We start from the raw sequence: 26,937 nt of genomic DNA, 5'->3' as shown, positions 1-26,937 counted from the left end.
CCGAGGCAGTCGATTACGCGTCGCCCACAAGAACTCGGCCTTTCGCAGACCTACTTGACAGGGTTGAGAATGTTACAGAACTTGTTCAATATCAACCATCGAATAATATTTAGTCAAGAAACTAAATACATCACATTGATTGGTAAAATGTCTACACTTGGATATTAATCACTTCCTGAAAAACAGATGTAGTTCAACTTGCAAATAAATTATCGAAGGTTATCTATGCAATTTAGTAAGTTAGAATCGATTGTAAGGTATCACTTGCTTTTATATTTTATAATAGTATTAGTATAACTTGCGGTGACGGGGGCATCCATGAATGTTACCAATATATTTATTTTTGAAAAAGAGGCCTTTTGAGGTAATGTAAGGATAACTAGCAAGGGATAGTTTGCGAATAGTAGTTAAAAACATTTGAAATTCTGCTCTCAACATTCAATATGACATATATAAGAGAAAGAAACAATATTTTTCAATTATCCTTGATGAAACAATTGAGTGGCTGTTCTACCACGTGGTTACAGCCAAATCTGAAAAATGTTACTTAGGTATCCCACACCATATTTACTTTGGACGTATAAATTGACCAAAGCTCAATGGTAGACTTGAGATCAATCAATTATTATTGTTCGTAGATTTCAAATATGTACCGACAGATAATTAATTATATTACACCGTTATATATTATAAGGAGGACGTGCGTCATTAAAAAAGATAGAAAATGAATTCAGAGAACTGCTTCCAGATTTTTAATATAAAAAAAGGCAGAGGAACTTTCCATACTGTTTCATATTTGTTATAATCTGTCGCATTTGTAATGCGACAGATTTCCAAACGTCGCATTTGCAATGCGACGTTTCGTTCATTAGATTTCATCATCAACTCAATTTTTTAAATAGGGGCCTCTATTTTTTTTATCGATTTCCGTAGCCGCTGTAATAACCAATTCAGTTATGTATTATAATACAGGTCCATGTTGAAAAAAATGAAGTCGATGAAATCTAATGAATGAAACGTCGCATTGTAAACTGGTTTATATCAGATTAAAAGAAACATAAAACAACACTGAAATATCCTCTGCTTTTTTTAAAATCATTCGAAATGGAGGCGGTAGTTTCAAAAAACGAAATTCGACAATTCTATTTTTTGCCGAAAATTTCTGAAAATAGACTATTCTAGTTCCCCAAAAAGGAAACTTTGTGTAATTTAAGTTCCATGAACACTGCGACAGGACGGCCCAGGACGGGAACATGACGTGAACTTTCGTTTCTCTTTCCATAGTTACTTATGGAGGGGAGAGGGCGCCCTGATCCTGCCCTGGCATGTGTCTGTCCGTTGCATGCCTTAGTGCGCACCCCTTCCCAAAAGAAACTTTGGAAAGAGAAACGAAACTTCACGTCATGTTCTCGTCTCGGTATTTTCCCGTCCCGTCATGTTCCCGGCATGTTCCCTTCATGTGCCGCCCTGTCGCAGTGTGTGCCTTGCAGTAAGCCTTGTGTAGGCTATACCGTTTCCGAGATAACAAGAGTGGGATTAGCTTCAAAAAACGGCCTTTTGAAGGATGGTTATTATTATTTGTCGTGTCACTCCGTATAAGGTTTGTCAATTGAAAGAAAAACCAAACAACGTACATCATCACTCAGTGCGTATACGATATGTACCGAAATCAAAAATATATATGAAAAATATATTTATGTATACCTATGCATTTTTATTAGAAGGGACAAAAATCCAAAAACTTTGACAATCACTTTGATTACGAATATATTGCGTCAACCAGTGTGTTCTTTTTCCAGACGTCAGTCACTGAAGATGAAATCACACCAGTCACTATAAATGAAATATCTTCAGCAATTGATCTTTTGAAAAATTCACGTTCATGTGGCTCAGACGAAAGATCAAATATTTTTTATTCTGGCCCCACTTTGTCACGTAATAACTACCTCCTTTCAAAAACGGATTTTTCCTGAAATTCTCAAGCTATCAATCATTATGTTACTCTATAAAAACGAAGATGAACACGGTATTTAAACATTATAAAACTATAAACAAACTTTCATCAATTCCAAAAATATATGAAACTACAATTCAAAATAAGTTGAATGGCTATCTAATGACGACAAAGGATCAATGATTATCAACGTGGTTTTGTTGAAGGGAAAAATTTTGATATTGCCCTCTTCACTTTCATTCATGAAATAGTTGATGCAACTGACAACCATAAATTAGCTGTGGGGCATGAAATGATGACACTTGATCAAAATTTGACTGACAATGTCAAGTGGGAAAATTCTGAATAACACTCGAATTACTAGATCTTTTATTTTCTTTATCATATTTCAGTAGGTATGTGAAAATTTTGCTGAGACTTTCAATATCAGTTCTTTTATTCATTGAATGTTCGTGATTGATATGTATCATTTCCAAAAATATTCTTTTAGTTGTATTAATTTCTCTATCTAAAATATGTGGGTTTTCAAAATTCATTTTATGATCCTCCGAATTAACATGTTCTGTTAATGCACAAGAATTAACATTTCGTCTACAGTCGCTCTTATGGGAAGTGATGCGACTACTCAGAGGTCTAGATGTTTGTCCTATATATGTTTTAGAACAATCCATACAAGAAATTTTGTATACTAAATTGGATTTTTGTTTATTTGAAATTGGAGCTTTTAGTTTACTGTATAATTTAGATATAGTAGTGACATTTGTTTTGGATATTTTGAGGTTATTATTATCGAATATATTAATTAATTTTGGTGTTAATTCTTGAATATATGGGAGCGATTTATATAAGAATGAAGGTATAACGTTGTTGTGTTCAATTTCTTCATTATTTTGAAAGTTTGTTCTTTCGCAAAATAAAATCTTGTCGCCAAAGATTTGGGATAAGAATTTTGGATCAGAATATTATTGAAATACTGAAATTGTTTGTGTGTGTGTTTGTTTTATTTTGTGAAAGAACAAACTTTCAGAATAATGAAGAAGTTGAACACAACAACGTTATACCTTCATTCATATATAAATCGCTCCCATATATTCAAGAATTAACACCAAAATTAATTAATGTATTCCGAAATAATAACCTCAAAATATCCAAAACAAATGTCACTACCATACCTAAATTATACAGTAAACTAAAAGCTCCAATTTCGAATAAACAAAAATCCTATTTAGTATACAAAATTTCTTGTATGGATTGTTCTAAAACATATATAGGACAATATACGTAGTCGCATCACTTCCCATAAGAGCGACTGTAGACGAAATGTTAATTCTTGTGCATGTTAATTCGGAGGATCATAAAATGAATTTTGAAAACCCACATATTTTAGATAGAGAAATTAATACAACTAAAAGAATATTTTTGGAAATGATACATATCAATCACGAACATTCAATGAATAAAAGAATGATATTGAAAGTCTCAGCAAAATTTTCACATACCTACTGAAATATGATAAAGAAAATAAAAGATCTAGTAATTCGAGTGTTATTCAGAATTTTCCCACTTGACATTGTCAGTCAAATTTTGATCAAGTGTCATCATTTCATGTTTTTTCTATCTGTTTTTGAACCATTTTATATTTTATTCTCACGTTAGTTAGTTCTCCATATTTATATATTTTTTACAAGATATATAATCTTATTATTGTAGTTGTCCTGACGAAGGTGTGAAACAGTCCAGTTATTGACTGAACCTCACAAATTGAACCGATTTATATAAATATATATACACATAAGTGGAACCACCTATTGGTGTGACACCCAATTCAACTTGCCAAGTTTTTATGTCAGTGTTGGTGGTTTTACCGGTTTATTTTGATGAAAATGAATCAAAACCATCTTCAGAATTTGTCATGGATTCCAAATCCCTTGTAGGAATGCAGTATTTTGATGAATCAATAACGAATCATTTATGTGTTCTATCAAACTTTCGAATTTTATGGGGGATTCACTCGAGGGCCGATTACCTAGTGTTTTTGAGTAAACAAATAAATATCTCAAGAACGGTTCATTTGTGGTATAGGGTGTATTATATAAACTCACATTATGATTATGCAAGGTATTAAAAAATGTGAAAATATACAGGATGTTACTTTTGAATTGAGGAATAAATTATATTAAAAAATCTATATTTGTCAATTATCAGGATATAAATTCTATTTTTTTATTATATTCTTGTTATAGGGTGTATTCCATAAACTCACATTAGAATCATGACGGAATAACCGGTATAACCGGCAACGCCATTATTTTCATTCGATGAAGCATAATAGGAAACCTATATTTGTCAATTTTCAGGATATGCATTTTATCATTTTCCAAAATACGGCTAACCGCTCCTGTACAACATAATTACGATACCAGACATGAAGATGATCTATGTATTTCATCAGTTCGGACTTTCATTGTCTAATATAATATAAATTGATTTGAAATTCCTGAAAAAATATTAAATATTAAAATATTAAAAAGATTAACCGAAAATAACAATTTTATTTGAACAAAAAACTGAAATCACAAAGAAATAACATAAAACCAAACAACAACCAAAAAATAAAAATTGAAATATTATTAAAAGCTGAAAATTAAAAATTATTATTAACAAAAAATGAAAAATAAAAATTAAAGATTCGGGTGATAACACCCGAAGACGATTGTGGGTACTAACAATTGAAACGTCGTGACATAACTTGGCTTGGAATTTTTCAATTTTTATTTTTCATTTTTTGTTAATAATAATTTTTAATTTTCAGCTTTTATTAATATTTCAATTTTTATTTTTTGGTTGTTGTTTTTTTTTTCAAATAAAATTGTTATTTTCGGTTAATCTTTTTAATATTTTTCAGGAATTTCAAATCAATTTATATTATATTAGACAATGGAAGTCCGAACTGATGAAATACAGCACGAAACATTGTCAATCACCTTCAAACAAAGATGATCTATAATCCAAAAAACATACAACTCTCTATAAAAGAAATTATATTTTCAATTGGTGTCGTCTCTTCAACACCCCTCCTGATGAAATTAAATATTAAGTGTTGACTCAGGTCAAAAGTAAACTCAAAGTATATTATTTTCAAATTTCTCCCTACTATGTAGTGGAGTTTTTAGGATATTATACACGAGTATTAAATTTTCCAATTATAAATGTACGTACATAATTTTCAACTTGTTGTCCTTATAATGTTTAACTGTACGTATTTTACATTTTATATGACGTTTTTACTATGTAATCATCATATGGAAATAAATTGATATAATTATTATGTTTTTCAATTATTTTCTCATCATATCTCTGTTGAATATTTAAACCTATTTTTATAAAATATTTTGTAGGCACCCACATTTTTCCAGTCATGATTACTATTTTAATTTCAATCTACACTTTCAAAAAATATTAAAAGGCGTATGTAGAATTTTTTTTATTAGAAATATTGAGTTAGGATATAACAAACTTAAGAACTAAAAGCTGTTAAAAAGCAATTTCCTTGAATATAATAGGCATTGAATCTTATGTAAAGCCACATTATAGATTCTAATTTGATAACTGAGGAAGAGGCTCAAATTTTCTTTAAATAGTATGAAAATCTGTCATAAACGAATACTTTGTGATTTTTGGAAGAATATTTCCAAAATGTCTGTTTTAATATTAAAATATAACAAAGATTTTCAAGTGAACTATAAATTTGAAGTACACAAAATTTAAATGAAATTCAACAAATATTGGATTTCACTCTCTGGCCAAGGTAACTGACTATCATGGCGAATATGAAAGTTGACAATATATTCAGCATTAGCACGTTGAACAGATATAGCAAAAGGATCACTCGGATGAAATATGAAAGCTACCAAACGTCTGGATGAAGACATAGAGGTTCTGATTATTCCAGCATAAATCCGAAATTTTAAAAAACCAGAGTCTCTAGAGTAGAACCTTATGGGATGTTCTCCACAACCTTTGGGTCTTTCCATAACAGACACCCATTTCTCGTCATAGCTGAAGAGGGCTAAGTCCAGGTAAGGTGAATTACTATAAGACTGGGCACTGATGGGCAATTGAGCTAGTAATCTTTTTGTTGCCTCAGTCTTACCACCATACTTCGCATTAACTATGGTCTGTTTAAATCTCTGTTGTAACAATCTGGCATATATGTTATTTGAAGGACTACAAAAGAAATTGGTTTCGTTGAAAATGGTTGCGTTTCTGAAAAAATCACAAAACTTTTCAAAAATATTCAAAAATTCTTTGGAAGAGTTTTCGTACACAGCCGTGATATTATTAGTTTTAAGATCATAAACAACAAAAAACTGTGGCTGGCTATTTACGTCGGAAGACTTCAATGTTACTACATCTTCGCTAGCATACTTTATCAACAAAGTATGCTCGTCAATTAGCTGCATTTTCCACATCCTCAACGAATTAAAGTCTTCGAAATAGTGATAGAATTTTCTGAGTTCGGTAGGATCTTTTGTAGAATGACTTATACTTTGAGCTCGTTTATATAAAAACGCCAGTAATCGGTGTTTCAACGAGTTTATGCAGGTCTCTCTGAAAGCCCTTTCTGTCGGGTACACTGAACTGTAGAAGTATGAATCATCCTCATAGCAAAATCGGCCTATCTTTTTCATATCTACAAACATCCCATCTAACAACTGATACAGATGAATCACTTGGTGTTGAACTGATAGTACGGCTAAAGTATCTTTATATAAATATAGTCCTTGGTTGTGGGACAGGAATATCTTGTCAACTTTAAAAGATCTAGTATCGCAGAGCTTTCCCAGATGCAAATCCACCAAATACAGGGTATAGTCTTCCAAAGGAGATTCTAAATTTGGAGTAACCGACTCATTATTGGTATATATCTCATAAAAGTGTGGTCTTATTTCATCTGGAATGAACGATGCTGACCCAATAATGACATAACGCCCGTCATCACTGAATAAACTGCATTCTCGATTCAACTGCTCAGCCCCCTGCGAGGCGGTGACTCGAAACTTCAACGAGAAAAAACGTTCAAAAGTTTGGTTCTTGACCTCGAAAAGAGTTCTTTCATTACGATTATCTTCATAGTGTGCTAGCAAATCAGCAGCTGCAGCAGGACCCCGATAACGATATATCTCCAGGGAAGTTTGATCAGATGAAAAAGCGATGAAGTGTTTTCCATCAGGACTGAATTTTCTGATGAAACACGGAGGTTTCTCAACGTTTGTTATAGTACAGTTGGGGAAAACGTTCTGGTAGAATTGTCTGGCTGAATAAAAATGTGTACCTGGTCGATTGTATGCATAAATTTGCCTGTTGTTTAAACGGATCACAATATTTTGAGGCTTAATTTTTTTTCTTTTATGAAATGTCTCCATCACCGAATTGTAGTTATACTTTCCTTATGTGTTGAGGCTCTCAATTTGAACATCCCATCTGGTTGCAAATTTTAACCGCCAGTTAATTTAATAAAAAATCTGTAATAAAATGTTTATAATGTACTGTTGATCAGAATTATTGCCGTTTTTTATACAAAAAATGTGATAAAACAAGTACAAGTAAAACAAACATATTGAGACAAGTTGTACCAATCTTGATTTTCTAAAAATTTACATCTTCATATAAACGTGCTTTAATACATCGATTAGGATTTCTAACAAATTAGGTGCATTCATAAATTTAAAAAATCCCTCTGGTTCACACAATATTTTATATTTCTTCATGAAATGTTTCTCGTCTTTTTCGACACTATTTCGAAAATCTAATTTCATTCAGAACAAATACTTTTGAAGCAAATAATATAGCAAACATGCAAATGTATCAGTTTTCAAATATTTTGATTTCAACAAGTTAATTCTTGTGATGTACTGTTTGGAACCTTTGATGCAGTAATGTATATTACTGGAGTTTTTTCCCAACACCAAACCGCTATTTTAACACCTCGACATCACCAAGTGATCATCTTCAAGAGGTAGATCAGTTTGATCTTCCCTCTTGAAGATGATCACTTGGTGACCGAGGTGTTAAAATAGAAGTTTTGAGTTGGAAAAAAGTCCATTAATATTTAAATACATTCTGTTTCGAATTTGTTTTTCCGTTAACCAGCTGTGCGATTGTCCAACGATTCACACAGCGGTCGAAATATCAGAGGATCACAACTATTATTTGAAAGAATAAATAAATATAGTTTTGAAACTAAAAAAAACACGCTTTTAAAGAAAATCGAACTCAAAAGTTGAAAATATTTTTTTAAATAAGCTTAAAACAATAACGAACTAAAAATACTAGTATTATTGTGAAAAAAGCGACGGGTGCTTGATATAAAAAAAAAAAAATGGCACAAAGCGCCCATGCTTTTTTCACAATAATACTACATAGTATTTTGCGTTCGTTATTGTTTTAAGCTTATTAAAAAAATATATTTTTAACTTTTTAGTTCGATGTTCTTTAAAAGCACGTTTTTTTAAACTATGTTTATTTTTCATTTTTAGTTTCGTATGCTATAAAAGCGTGTTTTTTAGTCTTTCTGAACTATATTTATTTTATCTAAACTTTGGGATCAATCAGCCGTATATTGTTTAGAAAAATGACCCTTGATATTTTTCGATTCCGGAGAGGGAGCCTGAAAATCAGCTACCAAGCACCAGGCAGCAGGCGCGCAAAGGAGGGTTACAAATAAGGCAGCAGGCGCGTGTGTTAATAAAAAAAAAAACTTTTTCCAAATGTAAAGTGAGTTCGAATTATATCAAGGAGGTTACGTACAGCGCCATCTGTCCGCGAATAGATCAAGCAATAATGTTGATAATTCTGTCAAATACAGATCCCGAGCTTGAGAGTTACCAACAAACATACATACATATAGGTGCAGCTGATAAAAACGTGTTAAAATTATAAAATAATAAAAAAAGAATATATGCGTGTTCCCTATTTCGTAGGGAAAAAAAAATTCGTAAAATTATATTTTTATTTTACAATTTGATTAAAACTCAAATTGTAAAATAAAAATCACGGTAAATTAACTATCTATTGTTAGTTATCTAGAGTCTTTTCTCTAGTTTATCAAGAATTTCTAACTAATTGTCTAAAACTTGAAATTAACTCTGTATTAGCAAATTCAGGCATTGATACTGCCAAGCTTTCAACAGAAGATATTTTTGTATAATTTTTTCACAGATCTAAGCCAACCATTCAAAAGAAATCTAAAAGATATTTAGACTCGCCAATTGCAATCAATAAACTAAAATTTCTAGAACGGATCTTTGATCGAAAGTTGAACAAGCACGATCCAATTGGGTCAGAGGTTTCCAAAAGTTAGGAAGCATTATTATATTATGAAGTGGTTAGGTAGCTTCAGATGAATATTTGACGCTTTAATATATACAAAAAATTCAACCGAATAAACGCAATTCACAGTTCGAGATTTTAGTTTTCATTGGATCTTTCGGAACATTCTGTTATGTGTAATGTAAGTATCACATCGTGATCTGAGACAAGACAAAGCAGACGCAATGAATAAAATGTAACATTTGCTTATTATATCCTAGACCTACACGGTCTAGACCTACACCTACTCTTGGTATTTATGGATTTTCATTATTTTAAAACTAAACACATTAAAAAAACAAATTAAACTATTTATTATAAATTTTGTCTGGAAATGTTACCGGTTTTTAATGAAATTCAGGTAACATTTTTCATTATAAGTTTTGCTTATGTACACCTGTATATGGAAAGATATCTCTCTAATAGAAAGCCGTGCGTTGAAATAAACGAAATACGTAGTACTTACTGTATCATAGGATGTGGAGTTTCACAAGGTACAGTTTTGGGACCTCTCTTATTTGATATTCACTTGAATGATTTTTTCAGGGTCAATTTCGAATGTAGCATTATTAGTTTTGCTGATGAATACAGCCGTATTATATCGAGCTGATTCTCAAATTCGAAAAACAAGTAGGATATTTCATAATAATTATCAACTGGTATATTGCTTAAAAAAAAATACTGATCAAAAACTCATTTCGTATCTTCCAATTATTTCAGCAAAAATTTGCCAAATTATACTTCACAGGAATTCCATAACAATAATGAAATGATGATTATAAATATGACACAAATGTATAAAGTATCTCGGCATCACAGTACAAAGATGAAAATCTAAAGTAAAATAAGCATGCATATGTTGCTAAAAAAATAAGGTCGCTCTTAAACAAATTAAAATTTTTCAAAACATTATCGGTATTGCACAGTTACAAACATATAATTCATTTTAATACAATCCCATATCAACAATGGAAAACTTGTGTGGGAAGGTATTATTGATAATCTTCTCACGGTTATTACATCACACAAAAATGGCCCACCAAAATTATTTTCAATAATAGAGGTTATACCTATTCCCCTGAAAAACTTTTTAAAGAATCACATTTTTTTTACAAGAAGGAATCTGTAATTCCTGAGCATGGTGATATATGATATTGTATTCATTTAAGCAAAAAACTTCAACGAGTTTCTCAAGAACTACATCACAAAGTCAGAGATTTCTCTCATACTTATGTCATATTGCATATGCAGAAGTTTCATTTGGAATTAGTAAAATAATAGGTAAGATAAATGACATATCAGAAAGAAAAAATTAAGTAGTAATAGTGAAAAAAATGCTGCTTCTTTAATCAAAAAGAGCCTGAAAATGCAAATATCAGTGTAACACAAGTAGAAGTAAAAATAAATACATAGTTCATCATGTATGTATGTAATATTCTTATATTTTTACTTTATACATCTATTTAAAATAACTAACATATAAAGTATTATGTATAATGTAATTATCAAGTTCACGATAATTTGTTATATCATTGTGGTGCACTCTATAGTGTTGAAATATTTCTAAACAAGGATTTACCTTATAGATAAGATAACAACTCTGCATATTGTGAAGTTATCAATGATCGTGATAATTAAATAAAACACAATATATGAACCTACTTAGTGTACATGACGTATCAATAGTTTTATTAATGATTGATATTTTAAAAATGTTTTACAAACATTTATTTGAAATTTTGTATTTGAAATTGAAAACATAGACACCAAGGTGAATGGTTGGTAAATTTTAAACTTCCCACCTCCAATACATTTCTTCTAGGAAAAAATATTGTTAGTTCTCGTTGTTCACTACTACGTAGGAAGTAAGAAGGAGATCACCTCATTTTAAAAGGCTTGAATGGTTAACGTTTCGGAATGTGATCCTTTTGTCTTCTAAAAATTTTAAAATTCAAAAGAAATAATGGAAAAGGATATCATCCAAAATGTTTTTGAGAAAGAATATTCACAAAAATAATCAGTACTTGCATTCACTGAGTTACAAATCAAATTTAAAATCATTGAAGCTGAAATTGCATCCTACTTCTTATTGTACTGTTCAGTGATATCTTTACCAAGTGAATAAACTGAGGTAATGGTTAACTTTCCTAGACATAATGAAAATATAACTGGTAGGTGTCTATACATGGAGATTTTTGAAAAAAAGTATTATTGGTGGGTCTTTATCAATATAACCCAAACCAACGATTTTCAGATTTTTCTCTCAATCCCAAGAATTCAAGACAAAATTTTTCATTCGTCCATTCTGACAGCGTCAGATCTACATACTGCCAGGGGTCCATTTCCTCAACTCCAGTATTTTACATATGTTGTTAACAATATTAGAAAACTATAACTAACAGGTGCAGACAAATTCGGTTTCAAATACGCTATGACTAAATAGCTCGATCATCAAAAACACACAGCAAAACATCCATTAGGATGACATTTATAAATACTAGCATTGTCGTTGGTATAGTACAAGAGTAATAGTTCTTGTTTCAAGTAAATATTTCTAAAATAAAAGAAACGTGTTCAAACTCAAAATTATGAGTTCAATGTTGAAAGTGTGAGTTCAAAGTTCTTAATAGTTTCCAAAGACAGACGTATCATTAGATTACAAAGAGATGAGGCAGTTCATTACAATCAACGTAATTACTGATATTATTTTTCAGTTTGATCCTCGAGAAAATCGGATGCACTATGATATGTACAATAAAAACATTATAGATATAAATTGGATAAATTGATGAATGTAGCTGTTACTACGTGGTAGGAAATCATAATGAAGAAAAGAAAAATGAAACTTTCTATGTTTCTTACCACTTTTATTTGTCCGTATAGGACGAAACTGCAGTAACGTTAGTTACAAATAAAAGTGCTAAAAAACATAGAAAGTTTCATTTTTCTTTTCTTCAATATAAATTGGTAACACTAAAGTGAATAAGAGTTGCTCATAATTAAATGTTTTGCCTAAAATAAGATTATAAATATTATATATGTGTTGTGTCCACGAATTGTTTCATTTTTGATTGGTATCATACACACTCGATAAAATCTCTATTTGTATATATATATATATATATATATATATATATATATATATATATATATATATATATTATATATATATATATATATATATATATACAAATATGAAAGTTATTGAGTGTCTTGATATAGAAACAGAAGTTAATATCGGACATAGCACTCATGAAAGTGGCAAAAGCCCGAAACACGTGTCTATGGTTTGCCACTTTCATGAGTGCTATGTCCGATATTAACTTCTGTTTATATATATATATATATATATATATATATATATATATATATATATATATATATATATACAAGAAAAACAAAAAAATACCAAATTATTTTTTGCCTATATCTTCTTCATTCACAAACATATTGAAAATCTGTCCACATTTTGCTAGTGGCACTTGATGTGGGCTATCAGAATATGTCCATGAATCTTTTATACAGGGTGTCTCATCTGACTTGGGCCACCTCCATCTTTGAATCTTTGAATACGGACCTGTATTTTTTGTTGTAGTTTTTGTTTCGTCGACATACACTTCGTACTGAGAAATTAAATTCAATTTTATATTTTGGGATGTTTCGGTAATATTTGATTATAATTAATAGTGTGAATTATTCCTTTTTAAATTACGGCCCTGGAAATTGGTTGACTGAGTTGAATAAAAACACAATAACAACTTTCACGTCTCCCTATGTACCGTAGAGTTTTTCGAGAGTTTTTTTTTTCATTTTTAGGTACCTATTCATATTTTTTCCATTGCTCTGAGCGTTTTCTACAATGAACTTCAAATAAGAAAACCTTTTATGATTATGTGAAACATATCTACATCAAAAATATATTATATGTAATTTAATAAGCAGAAAAAGAAACGATAGCAATAGTAACATCCGAAACGAACACTATAATTGTAATGAAAATTGAAATGAAGTAATTTATATACACAAAAAAATTAATAGAGCAATAAATGTTCGAATTGGAGTCCATCCATTTCGAGACATTTTTGAACTCGGTTTTTCATATTATTTATTGCCCTTAATACACTCATTTGCTGCATTGTTGCGAAATTATTCAAAATCATCAATCTCGAGTCTTCCACATTTTCTGTCTCTCTGTCAGCGTAAATCCTATTTTTCAATGTGCCCCATAGAAAATAGTCCAAAATAGTAAGATCTGGTGATCTTAAAGGCCATCTTATTGGCCCATTATTTGTCTCGAAATGGAAGGACTCCAATTCGAACATAAATTTTTTTGTGTATATAAATTACTTTTTTCAATTTTCATTACAATTATAGTGTTCATTTCGGATGTTATTATTGCTAGCATTTCTTTTTCTGCTCATCAAAACACATATAATATATTTTTGTTGTAGATATGTTTCAGATAATCATAAAAGGTTTTCTTATTCGAAGTTCATTGTAGAAAACTCTCAGACTAATGGAAATATGAAAAAATATGAATAAGTACCTAAAAATGAAAAAAAAACTCTCTAAAAACTCTATGGTACATAGGGAGACGTGAAAGTTGCTATTGTGTTTTTATTTAACTCAGTCAACCAATTTCGAGGGCCGCAATTTAAAAGGGAATAATTCACTCAATTATAATCAAATATTACCGAAACTTCCCGAAATATAATATAAAATTTAATTTCTCAGTATGAAGTGAACGTCTATGATCCAAAAACCACAACATAAAATACAGGTCCGTATTCAAAAATTCAAAGATGGGGGGTGGCCCAAGTAAGGTGACACCCTATATAAAAGATTCATGGACATGTTCTGATAGCCCACATTAAGTGCCAATAGCAAAATGTAGACAGATTTTCAATATGTCTGCGATTAAAGAAGATATAGGCAAAAAAATAATTTGGGATTTTTTGCGTTTTCCTGTATATCTCCAGAACCAAAAGAGTATAATTGATTTTTTTACATCATTGAATATATATATATATATATATATATATATATATATATATATATATATATATATATATATATATATATATATATATATATATATATATATATATATATATATATATACTAGTCAACGCATGTCAAGAAAGAAACCAATAATGACGACTCAGATACACCAAGAAAAAGAGATAGAATTCGGCAAAGAAATCAGTGTCAAAAAATGATGGAATGAAAAGTACAAATATTAAAAATCTTGAAAACAAAATAAAATGAAATGAGGAAAATGAGAACTCCAATAAAGTGAAACCTAACAATTTACTAATATTGATTATTTAATACAAGAGAAAATACCAGACTGCAAGAAAAAAAAACATTAATCGACTAAAAATCTGAAATACCAGACTGGACATATTTGTTGTAGTTTCAAAGACGTATTTTCGAACATAAACTAAATGTCTCCGCCAGTAGACTGCCTCATGATATATTTCCGCGAATATCTGAAATAACCAATTTGTATTCCAACCAAAAAGATGTTCCATGCTTCTTCCTAGAATTGTGTGTGAAATAAAGTTTTTTGGTATCCATATTCACTATTGGACATCTAAAATGTGCTTTATTTTGTTAAGTTTCGTTTTAAATGAACTGTATTTGAACTATATTGGGCGAATTATAGATATTTTTGATATGTTTCTTTTCATTCAAATCACACCAAATTAAACTGTTCATCTTAAGTGTCAAATCAAAATAAGAAAACGGTTAAAGTAATAATGTTTCACGAAATATGGATTTTTTTATCAACAGCCTTCATTGTCATGAATTTTAGTGTACTAGCGACCCGCCCCGGACCCTCAGGGGTGCAGTAGTGATACTAAATATAAATTCACCCACCAGAAATTTAAGAGCATGGAGAAACAATGAAGAAAAGGTACCTTTATTTTTATGAACGCTTCTTATTGCCCCGCGGCTGTCTTCCCAGTTGGAATACTTAAAAAGCCTTTCTTATTAGACATCTACAACGAACCTACATACAAAATTTCCGCCTCCGAAAATATAGCGATACAGAGAAACAATGATGAAAAGGTAATTTTCATATGTAACCGCGCCCCTTTTATTCCCGCGGGAGGTGCCCCAGTTGGAATATTTAAAAAATTCCTTTCTTAGTGCGTATCTGAGAGCTAAGAAGCACTTATACACCAAATTTCAGCTTCCTAGGGCTTATCAGTACGAAGAAACAGAGATGAATGAGTGAGTGTTAAGTGAGTGACTTTTGCATTTACAAGTATACATACTGATACTGATATTTTTTTCTTTTTGTTTTATATGGCGGAACTACTGAAAAATCTTTCTACATAAAGCGATTAATATTCATTTTATAGGTATGAAGCAATGTTATAAAAAATTTCAAATAAACATGTTAAATGTATTTAGTGACTATATGTCTTATATTATCATTTTTGTAGTTTTTACCCCATTTAGGACAGAACATTTAAATGGATATGTTTTGTCCTGAAATAAATCCAATCAATTCAACTTATTTCTGACAACATTGACAAAATGAACTAAAGAAACCACTGATAATGTGCCTGGATAAAATATCACTTCCATATTTATTGAAATCACTTCCAACAGTAGAAAAAATTAACTACCGAAATAATTTTTTCCAAACCAGAACGAAAATACTGCTTAAATTGAAAGGGGTATATGGCATATCATAGATCACTAAATGCATTCAACACGTTTAATTGAAAGAGAGAGATTTCAATTCTACATATGAAATTAGTTTCGTAGTCACGAAGATCGTTCAACTACAAAAATAATTAAATTGAATAAAATTAAATTTGTTCACTTACTTCCAATTTCACTGGATATTTTAATTTTATCACAACCTTTTCCAAGTACACTGCCTTTAGGTAACTGCTCTCAAAGTCAGTGTTAGGCAATTATATAGACATGTGTTTTTGAAAACTGTAGGTTCTTAGGTTATTACTGCTGCCAATTATTTATGACTGAGATTATGGATCATGGGACAGTGAAGCTGGATACTTTTTTGATCCCCCTGAATCTAGGGTAAGTTTTGAATATAAAAGCTTTCAATTTCCATATTTCCAATTCTTATTCATCAGTGATAATGATTTTTTACAATTTATTAATGATTTGATTGTGAACAATAAATTCAAAAATTTAATTTTGTATATGTAACAGATAAAGAAGTGTCTCAAGGCCTTGAATAATTTAAATATCGAAAAAAATCCGCTTGGCTTTATATATCTCCAACATTATATAGGGAAACTTCCAAAAGAAAGAAAAAATACATTCATTAATAAAAACCCTATAAAGATATAGATCATACACAGAAGTTTTTTTAGAAACAAACTTCAATGAAAAATCCAATCAAAACAACTACTTTCAAATATATGAACATTCAATTATAAGGAACAACTTTTTCTCACAATATAAAGAAGTATTGATAACACATTTCAATTTCCAGGTGTATCTCAAAGTTTCCACTGAAAATACTGTATTGACCTCCAGAGCAAGCTCTGTCAAAACAGAAATACTCCTCAGATACATCAACACCTATTGGAGAGGGTTGCATTGAGCCAGTAATAACTGACTGAAGATAGACAAGGCACAATTTTAATCAATGTAAAAATTCAGATTTGGATGATGAATCGACACACTTCCCTAACTACCTTTTCATCTGTGTTTAGATTGAACTTGCACTGAAAAACAATATTATAGTCTTCAACTGCTCAGCATGGAGTTGGAGACTAGTTTATAATGGAATCATAGTTCATGTGAACATTGAAAGTTTTCCTATCAAGTGAAATTTTTTATCAGTACTTCTTATACAATATATAGGTAGGTAGGTAGGCCTAAAGTGAGTGCGTCTATTCGACCCTCCACCGCAACCCATAAGGGTTTATTATGGCTCACACCTATTCACACTTGGCCAAATAAACCCAGCTTCTTAACGAAGCCAATTAGTTTGTATGGTGAGTGGTCTTTCAGGTCAGATGGTGAGAGTACGGATTTGCCGAACTCAAAGAACCTGATTTGGTCCCCAGCGGGGCAGGCACAAAGTATATGCTCTGCAGTTTCATCATTTTCCAGACAGAGGCGATATATATATACAATATATAAGTATTGATAAAAAAAAATTCACATATTATATTAAATTATGCTGTGTAGCATTACCATGAATAATCTGTGTCAATTCCATTATGAATGTTTAGGAGTCCTAGCCGATTGAGAAAAAGTGATTTCCATGCAATTCAATACTCATACATTTAGAAGTCGTTGTTTTGAATGGATTTTTTCTTCAGTTTGAATTTGAAAGAAATTTCTGTGTGAGATCTACGCATCTTTGTATAGTTTTCCTTGATTCATTTATTTTTATCCTTTCTTTTCATGAAAGCTTCTCATTTTTTATATAATGATGAAGTAATAGAAAACTTTTTTGTAACTGATATTTCCTACTGATATTTCCTAATAAAAAAATTTCCATTTCAACTAAATTTGCATATTCTCGTGGAATAGGTGTTTCAATTCGATATTGTACCTTCTTGTACTGAAATTCATCAAATTAAATCGTTTTAATTCATTGGGGTACAGGGTATCATTCCATCATGAATTTGTAAATTGTAGGAGCTAAGAATCCAGGCATTTCAATCGTGAATGAGGCTCTTTATCCAAATATTACCATACCTGAATTATAAAATGGAATCAATCAAAGTATACATACCTTTTTGTTAACTCCGAATCCAAGAACCACGTATAAAAAACCTAAAATTTTGAAATTTCATGAGAACGCCGTTTTTACATAAACAGATATGACAAATATGGTTCTTGAACAAAAATTAGAACTCACCAGAATATTAAATGGAAACTGTTATCGCCACTGAATAAATATATCTAGTATCCAATAATTTCAACCATTTCTTCTAATCACTTCGGAAAATCTGCTTTCCATTTTCGTAGTATATTTTCCTGTTAATCAATAATCAATGACTTGTGGTGTACACTGTGATCAAGGCATTCGATTCGAGACCATGCCATGAAACATCAAAATCAATAAAATAAAAAAAATAGCGTCTAGAGACAGCAGCCACCTATCACGAAACATGTGTATGAGCTGATAAACTATTAGGTTGTTTCAAAAGTCTTGTCCTTTTTATGAGTTTAATTCAAATTGTAATTTCTCAGTGAATACCCATTCAACTCAATTGAAATGAATGCCATTTGAATCAGTGGACTTTCGCCACCGTAACACAAGTCGATTAATTCCGTCATTAAAATTGTGTAGTCGGAATTGATGAAGTCGACAGAGGTTGTTTGTGCCTGGTCCTGATGAGCGAAGGTTCTGTGAAGGAGTTGCTAATGTGTATTGACACTAATGTGTATTTATGATAAGTTGGCAACACTGAAATAAAGGGTATGAAACTTACCTTTATTTACTTGACATGGCGCATTCGGAAAATTTCAATTAATTAAATAAGAAAGCAGACAAAGGTGAAAAACAAAATAAATAAAGCCTCACACAAGAAGAAAAAAAGTTCATAGCTGTTAACTGAGCATACTAAACGTCAAGTAATTGAAAATGAGTGAAGCACGCGCTGCAATTGCTCCAATGAATATGGAGGGAAATATCGCTGAGAATTGGAGGTTCTGGAAGCGTCGTTTTCAAAATTATATTATAGCTTCGGAACTAAATAAAAAGACGGAGCAAATCCAATGTGCACAGATGCTTCATCTCATCGGCGAAGAAGGGTTCAAAATTCAAGAAACCTTTACTTTCACGGATGAAGAGAAAGTCAAGCTGCAGGTCTTGCTAGATAAGTTCGAAGTCTTTTTTCTACCTAAAGAAAACTTGGTTTTCGAAATATTCAGCTTCATAAGTATACGTCAGAAACAAGGACAAACCCTAGATCAATTTATCACCACGTTGATGAAACAGGCAAAGAAATGCAAGTTGGGAGATTTAGAAAACTTGATAGTGAAAGCCATGATTACTGTGGAAGTCAGCGATGAAGACATTAGGCAGAGGCTGCTGGAAGATGGGTCCATTTCCTTGGAAAAAACCATTGAGACATGCAGGTCTATTGAAAAGTCCAAGGAATAAAGTGAGACAATGAAGAGCTCTGCGTCAGGAGGCGTTGGTGCTGCTATTGAAGCAGTAAAAAAGAACAACTTAGAAATAGGACTTATAAATTACAAATGAGCAATGGTCAATTTTGAAAAGAAATCGTAACTTTATCAAGTTGAATTATAAAAATATAGCGGAAAAACATTGTTCATTTGTACCAAAACCACCTGTAAAAAGTACTAGAGTTGAGGAGAAACATTATATAGAAAGTTTTAATGATAGTAATATGGAAGAATTTCAGGATAGGCGAGAAATAGTTGATGATAATGTGGATTTGTCTAGAGAAGGGGATAGAGATGTAGAAAGCGATAATTCAAGTGTAGAATTATTGGAAAACACTCCCCCAGACATTATTACTTTGAGTGAGAATAATGGGTCAACATTAGGTGAACAAATATCTGAAAGTTCTGATAGTGAACATAGAGTGATAGATTTAGAACAAATGTTTGTAAACGCTTCTAAAATAACATCTTCAGGTAGAGAAGTAAAACCTGTTAAAAGACTTATAGGGGAGATGTGAAGGAGTTGCTAATGTGTATTGACACTAATGTGTATTTATGATAAGTTGGCAACACTGAAATAAAGGGTATGAAACTTACCTTTGTTTACTTGACAGGTTCTACCGGCGAGAAAGTTATCGAAGTGCTTGAAAAGGTGGTGGTCAGTTGGCGATAGGTCTGTAGAGTATGGTGGGCGAGGCAAAACTTTTACGCTAAATTCGTTTGATTTTTGGATGATGATTTGTGAAACATGCGGACGGGTGTTTTCGTGGAGCTCTTCTGTTGACCAGTGCCGGCTGCTGCTGACTCAATTTTCGGTACATTTCGTCACAATAGGAATCTGCTGTGATGATTTGGCCGGGTTGCAGAAAGTTATAGTAAATCACACCAGCCACTGACCACCATATCAACAACCACGGTCTCTTTTCGGTGAGTTTTCGCCTTTGGAAAGTGCCTGGGTGGCTCATCGGTGTCCAACCACTCGCTTGAACGTCTTCTGTTGTTGTAGAGGATCTCCTCTTCATCACACGTGACGATTCGATCCTGAAAAGGATCGTTTTGGATGCGCGAAAGTGAAAAAGAACAGATCTTGGAACGTTACAATTTCTATCTACTACTTTTGGAGCTTCTTGACCTTTCCAGTGTGTTTTAAACCATTAAAAACCACATGGGAGTTGTTGCCCAACCCTCCCGCCACCCTACGCACCATTTGTGATGGGTCAGTTTTCACCAGGGTCCTCAAATCCTCGTCCTGGATTATTGTGGGTCAACAAATCAAATCTCCGGAACGAAATTTCCCAAACCAACGTCGAACACTGCGTTCATCAACACTGTCATTGCCAAATGCCTGGTTAATTTTTTGGGCTGTTTCGGCAGCGCTTTGGTTCAATTTGAATTCGTAGAGAAGAATTGTTTTAAAATCGCGTAACGACATCATATAGTAATGAGATGAAAATATTTAAAAAAAATAAAATTTGGAAAAAATGAACAGCATCAATAGAATAAATATTTATTGATATATGGAGCTACAATAACACATCAAATAGCGAACCCGAATACGATTCGAATGGACACATTACAGACACACGGGATAATAAATAATTCTGACAAACGTCATTTATTTATGATTCTAATTGCCAATAACGTTTTATGCGAAGGTTTCCTTATTTTTCACCAAAATGATTTTCATCATTTGCAATACCATTCTTTCCTTTAGTAATGTTAACGATTTACTTTTATTGAGTGTTAAAAAGTATTCAATCTTGACTTACTCTAGTTATGGTAAATGGTTAAGATTAAACTTCTGCAGTATTTTGATAATGAAAAAATACATTGAAGGCTGTCCAATCCTGACATAGCAGTAGTGAATAGGAAAGGATAAATACTTAAGATTTCTTGTTAAAATGAGTTGTCCACAAAGAAACAAATTATAAGGTGATATTCTGCCATTTTGAATATTTCTTTCTGATTTATTGTTACTGTGTTCAAATTATTTTTCGAATAAGTCAGTTTGAGTTCAATACATTCTGTTTGTATAGAGTATAATCTGAATTCCATTATATACTCTCATCTCAAACATATTTTGGTCATTTGTATATTTGCTCTCTTCTGTACAAATTTGCTTAGGTGATTCATCATATATTATGTCCCCCTTTTTCTCTTGCAGATTGATGATTCAATTTGTGTCAGATGTCAAATTCAATAATGAAAACAAACTTTTCAATTTTCGCCAACCTCAATTGGAATCGGATTTTTGCATAGGATTTTTGTATGAATATTACACTTGTAGATGCATTTTCAAAACCAGTGTACCAAAAGTATTTTTTCTATTCAAAATATGGACTAACAAGTAGCTATTCTGACAACTGACACAACGTAACGTCAAATTCCATTTCAAAACAACCTCACGATATGTTTCAAAATCATAGTTTTTGTGACGTCATCGTTTCAACGCTAGAATGAATGTATGTATTTGAATCACAAACGAATACGTTTTGAATATATGAGCGCCAGAATACATGGCCACAGCATACCTAACCTTGTTAAGTTAGGTATGCTAACCTTGTTAGGTATGCTGTGACATGGCAACTCTTACATATGACAACTGATGAGTTGCCATAGGAATATGCACTGCGCACGCAGTTTGTTTTTTAATATATTCGATTTTGGTGTATCTTAGCAAAAATTAGAATTACAAACATTCAAATTGCATTGATCTATCAATAGTAGAATTTTTGAAAAATGGTAAGTTATTATCTTTCGAAATGTTTTCTTCATTTTAACATTTTTAGTCTACTAGTGCTCATAAAAAACCTGCTTCGAGTGCTCCAAGAAAGAAATCAGGCCCCAAATTCGAATTAAGTGAAGAGCAAAAAAATGATATTAAAGAAGCTTTTGATCTTTTTGATAGTGAAGGTACTGGTAAGATAGATGCCAAAGACTTGAAGGTTGCTATTAGAGCTCTGGGATTCGAACCAAAAAAGGAAGAAATTAAAAAAATGATAGCAGATATTGATAAAGATGGAACAGGGGAAATATCGTATGACGATTTCCTCCAGTTGATGTCCGTTAAGATGGCCGAAAAAGATTCGAAAGAAGAGATAATGAAAGCTTTTCGCTTATTTGATGATGATGAAACTGGTAAAATAAGTTTCAAAAACTTGAAACGGGTTGCTAAAGAATTGGGAGAGAATTTGACAGACGAAGAGTTACAGGAAATGATTGATGAAGCCGACCGTGATGGAGACGGAGAAATAAATCAAGATGAGTTTCTTAGGATTATGAAAAAAACTAGTTTATATTGATTTATATTTGGGTAATTTTATTCACCAGTATTAATTATTTTTTGATCTGTTCATCTGAAAAAATTCTTTATTTTTTTTTTACATTGAGCGTAGAATTTGTTAATGTTACTGCTGAGCAGTATTATTGTATAAAGAATTATTCCTCTTTTACAAGGCATTATTTTTTAAGCATATTATGATTGTTAAATTTGCATGTACCTGTTTTTTTTCAAGAAAAAAAATTGATTTCATGAGTATCCACAGCCACAAAGTTTAAAAATATCTTCAAATAGAAGATCTATTTTCAGATTGATTTTTTATGTACAAATTGATAACTTATTAAGGGGTGAAATTAAATTGATATACATCAACAACTGCCCAAACATTTTTCCTATTCCCAATTTGAAGTTGTATTGAATTCTAGAAATTCGCAAATTGGGTATTTTCATTACACATTGGACAAGTATGTTACTAACACTTGATACAGAATTGTTAACAATCTGCTTCTGGTTGTATTACATATGTTTTGCAATAGAATTGTGTACTTTACCATTTTAAATTTTCATTAAAATTGACTCATTTTAGGTTTACATACTTATTGATCAAAATGCAACATTGTATAAAAACATATTGATATATTGTGAAAAATTCTCCATATAATTTGACAACAGTTTTGTTTAGGCTACAAAAAATGAATATATTCTATTCTATTCAAAATTACAATATTTGATTTCCATTTTGAAAGCTTCTAATGCATGTACCCTCAATCTATTCTAAATTCTTCAAAATCGTCAAGTAACTTCAAACTATAAACCTGAGGGACTTCTTTACATAAATTATTTATGTGAACAGAAAATATCTCTTGTCCATTCAATGACAAATAAACTTCAATTTTATAATAAAAAAAAATTCTGTTAACTTTGTGTTTTCATAATCATTCAACAAGATAAGCAAATAATTTATCACTCGTGCCGAGTAAAACAGATATTGGCCCAATATCTATTTGCCACAATGGCATTATTTAGTTCATCTTACCAAATAATCTAAAAAATCATTCCAATAGCTGTATTGGAGACACTCTTGAATCTTCCTAATTTACATCTAAACATACTGGGGCGAGCAAGGGTGGGCCAAGTCAGACTGGAAATTCCAATTTCACTAGTTCGGACTTCCATTGTCTATTATATAAAATGATTTGAAATCCCTGAAATAAGTAAAAAAGAATAATTAAAAAGAATAGTTGAAAATAACAATTATATTAAGCAACAATAACCTGAAATGAAATGATAGTGAAATAACCTACAAGTAAAAATATAATAATTGAATAAATAAAAATTAAAGGAATGCAAAAAGAAAATAATAAAAAATAAAAAAAAAAGTGTAGAGATTCCAAGTCACGTTAGTTCACGACGTTTCGATTGTTGGTATCTACAATCGTCATCACCAGAAGACGATTATAGATACCAACAATCGAAACGTCGTGAACTAACGTGACTTGGAATCTCTACACTTTTTTTTTATTTTTTATTATTTTCTTTTTGCATTCCTTTAATTTTTATTTATTTAATTATTATATTTTTACTTGTAGGTTATTTCACTATCATTTCATTTCAGGTTATTGTTGCTTAATATAATTGTTATTTTCAACTATTCTTTTTAATTATTCTTTTTTACTTGTTTCAGGGATTTCAAATCATTTTATATAATAGACAATGGAAGTCCGAACTAGTGAAATTCATCACGAAACATTGTCAATCACCTTCAAACAAACGTGGAAATTCCAAAATAGAAATTTCCAAATGTGTGGTGGAACGAACATAAAACATGTTCTCAGACCACACGACACCTAAATACAGTTTCTCAACAATCTTCATAGTTGAAGATTTAAACCGCGAAGTGTATCGAATCAACAGTCATCTTGAGAAAATACTCCAAAGGGCGTCTTTATAAAGAGACCAGACCGTTAGAGACGACGAGAATTACTTCAACAAAGCAGTGGTCGAGTCAGAATAACTACAGGGCTGTAAAACAGATATATTACCTGCAGGTAATGCAACAAGGAGACAGCGAGAGCTTGTTATATTTATTTTATGTAAATATGAGGCACTGAATCACAGGTGGGAAAAGATTCAAAATTTAATGAATGACCCAATAGAATTATTCTGCTCTTCATCTGTTATTTTATTACATATTCATTTAATGAGTTGGAGAAATTTTCTTTTGTGATTTTTAAATTTTTTATTAGTTTGTACCTAAACTCAGGTAAAAAAAATCAGTTAATAAGTAAGTGAAGGGTCATACAATTAAAATTGTTATTATATGCAGCACAAATTGTACATGTCCATTTAATAAATTGGTATGATTTTCTTTTATGATGTTTTAAGTTTCTTTCTTAAATTGGGGTATAATTATTAGCCATTACCAAGGTAGAAAGTTATATGGTTCAAATTGTTATTATATAAACCACTAATTTGGTGAAACTTAGAAAACACATCGCAGAAAGTTTTTACGGAACACATGATGCAGTTTTGCAAACTATCCAGTGAAAATCTCACATTAAAATGTTTCTTGAATAAGTTATGGATTTTCATCAACTATCAGCCAACTCGGTCACAAATCTTGGTTTGAATTATGAAATCACCTACTGAAATCAAACAAAATATAGGTTGAGTTTTGCTTTATTTGGTTCAAATTGTTATATTGATTTCATGTATGCTCTCTAGATATAGTAATATGCATTCTATCTGTTCAAGGTAACTACAACTGCAGAACTTTTGTCTAATAGCTAATTCCATGCGACCTTACCAAGATGAACTTAATAGGTATTTCTGACAAAGATTACAGAAACATTGGGGTATACTAATATCTGATACCTTCTAGTATTTCTTGTTGAATCAATTCATTTTTATAAGTTTATTTCCAGCAAATAAACTCACAAATCAATTTCAGAATGTAATTTGTATGATTTTATAAAATTCAAGTGAACAATATAGGATCTGTAGTGTCCTCAAACAAATTCACGTTAAAAATGTTACAAACATTCTCGGCTCTTAAAAGACCCATCAGCGAGACCAAAGTAGGATATTGAGGCCATTTGTATAAAAAGTCCAGTATCTACAATGCCTGGCATTAGTAACAGTTCTGTATTAATTTCATTCCAGTTAATGTCCTGGTTAAATTCCCTCCAGTCTAGTATGAAATTACCACTATCGGTAATAACCGGGCCAGCTTTGTTAACAGCCATGCGTAATTCAACTTTTCCTCCATATAATTTTTGAATTCTATTCTGAATAGGTACAAAAGCAATTGGAGACACTTCGATAGGAATGCCTTTTTTGTACTGATCTCCAAGTTTTTGTGAGTCTTTAGTATAATCGGCTATGATGACCAATTTCTTAGAACAACTGGCGACGATTTTTTCCTGCAGCAGACATCCACCGCCGCCTTTAATGAGATTCATTTGAGAATCTACTTCATCAGCTCCATCGATACATATATCCAACTCAGGATGGATTTCTAAGTCGGTGAGGGGTAGATTGTGTTGTATAACAAGTTGCCTCGCTTGGAAGGATGTAGGAACACATTTCACCTTCAATGCTTCTTTACTGACACGTTCAGCTAATCGCTCCACTGCGAATACAACTGTTGAACCACTTCCAATGCCTATAATATTTCCCGATTTCACGTGACGATCGACAGCGGCACGAGCTGCAGCCTTTTTAGCTATATTTATACACGACATTGTGGAAATCGAATTAGTCTTGATTCGACAAAAACAACATAATAGGTACCTTAAATTTGTTTTTCAACAATCATCTAACGATAACCTATAACCCTTCACGTGTGTAAACAACAGGGTTGCCAATACAGTAATCCAGTTTCTTCCAAATCTTCAATTTTTAATGGTACATAATTGGTACAGACCATCTTATATTTCTTCATAGCTGATTTTTAATTCTGGAACCCCAACTTCATAAAGGACGACTGGAAATTTCTTTTTTTCAGACATTTTCTGGAAATCAGTTTCTCATTTACCAAAAATGAAAATGCAGAAGGAACTCAGAAAGATAGGTTACCTATTTATTTATTAGCGGATGACAAATTGTCAAATTTCATTATTTTAACTCAGTTGGCAACCATGGGATCGCATCACTCAATAAGGTTAATTACATCTCAAGTCGCTCCTAC

General features: G+C 31.4%; 5 protein-coding genes across 10 annotated transcripts in view; 2 read left to right on the top strand and 3 right to left on the bottom strand.

Moving 5' to 3' along the window:
• LOC111517780 (uncharacterized) overlaps positions 1–18,378 on the bottom strand; it is a 47,702-nt gene extending 29,324 nt beyond the window's left edge. For all 6 annotated transcript variants that reach the window (XM_074169945.1, XM_074169949.1, XM_074169948.1 and 3 more), the window contains exons 1-2: positions 18,192–18,378; positions 18,066–18,106 (exon numbers count right to left, since the gene is read on the bottom strand). The gene's annotated coding sequence lies outside the window, so the exon portion shown is untranslated. The remainder of the gene's footprint in view (positions 1–18,065; positions 18,107–18,191) is intronic.
• On the bottom strand, positions 5,719–7,380 carry abo (de-etiolated protein 1 abo). The gene has a single exon (XM_023174034.2). The coding sequence runs from the start codon at positions 7,378–7,380 to the stop codon at positions 5,719–5,721; it is 1,662 nt and encodes a 553-aa protein (XP_023029802.2).
• A 542-nt stretch (positions 18,379–18,920) lies between the features above and the next one.
• Positions 18,921–19,442, top strand: LOC141480212 (uncharacterized). The gene has a single exon (XM_074170104.1). It carries the CDS (start codon positions 18,921–18,923, stop codon positions 19,440–19,442), a length of 522 nt encoding a protein of 173 aa, XP_074026205.1.
• A 2,609-nt stretch (positions 19,443–22,051) lies between these two features.
• LOC111517778 (uncharacterized) lies at positions 22,052–23,667 on the top strand. Its single transcript, XM_023174045.2, has 2 exons — positions 22,052–22,210; positions 22,258–23,667. Exons 1-2 carry the CDS (start codon positions 22,208–22,210, stop codon positions 22,768–22,770), a joined length of 516 nt encoding a protein of 171 aa, XP_023029813.2. The 5' UTR covers positions 22,052–22,207; the 3' UTR covers positions 22,771–23,667.
• A 1,744-nt stretch (positions 23,668–25,411) lies between these two features.
• On the bottom strand, positions 25,412–26,763 carry Rpi (Ribose-5-phosphate isomerase). Its single transcript, XM_023174041.2, has one exon. The coding sequence runs from the start codon at positions 26,489–26,491 to the stop codon at positions 25,781–25,783; it is 711 nt and encodes a 236-aa protein (XP_023029809.1). The 5' UTR covers positions 26,492–26,763; the 3' UTR covers positions 25,412–25,780.
• Between the last annotated feature and the right edge of the window lie 174 nt (positions 26,764–26,937).

The sequence above is a fragment of the Leptinotarsa decemlineata genome, unplaced genomic scaffold, assembly GCF_025532065.1.
Source record: "Leptinotarsa decemlineata unplaced genomic scaffold, Ldec_3_MD MMD2_P_RNA_scaffold_6, whole genome shotgun sequence".
Classification (NCBI taxonomy): domain Eukaryota; kingdom Metazoa; phylum Arthropoda; class Insecta; order Coleoptera; family Chrysomelidae; genus Leptinotarsa; species Leptinotarsa decemlineata.
The sequence above is the reverse complement of the archived record's forward strand: the minus strand, read 5'-3'. Positions and strand labels throughout refer to the sequence as shown.

Coding starts and splice junctions, on each gene's coding strand:
- abo (XM_023174034.2), bottom strand. CDS start 7,380: ATGGAGACATTTCATAAAAGAAAAAAAATTAAGCCTCAAAATATTGTG.
- LOC141480212 (XM_074170104.1), top strand. CDS start 18,921: ATGAGTGAAGCACGCGCTGCAATTGCTCCAATGAATATGGAGGGAAAT.
- Rpi (XM_023174041.2), bottom strand. CDS start 26,491: ATGTCGTGTATAAATATAGCTAAAAAGGCTGCAGCTCGTGCCGCTGTC.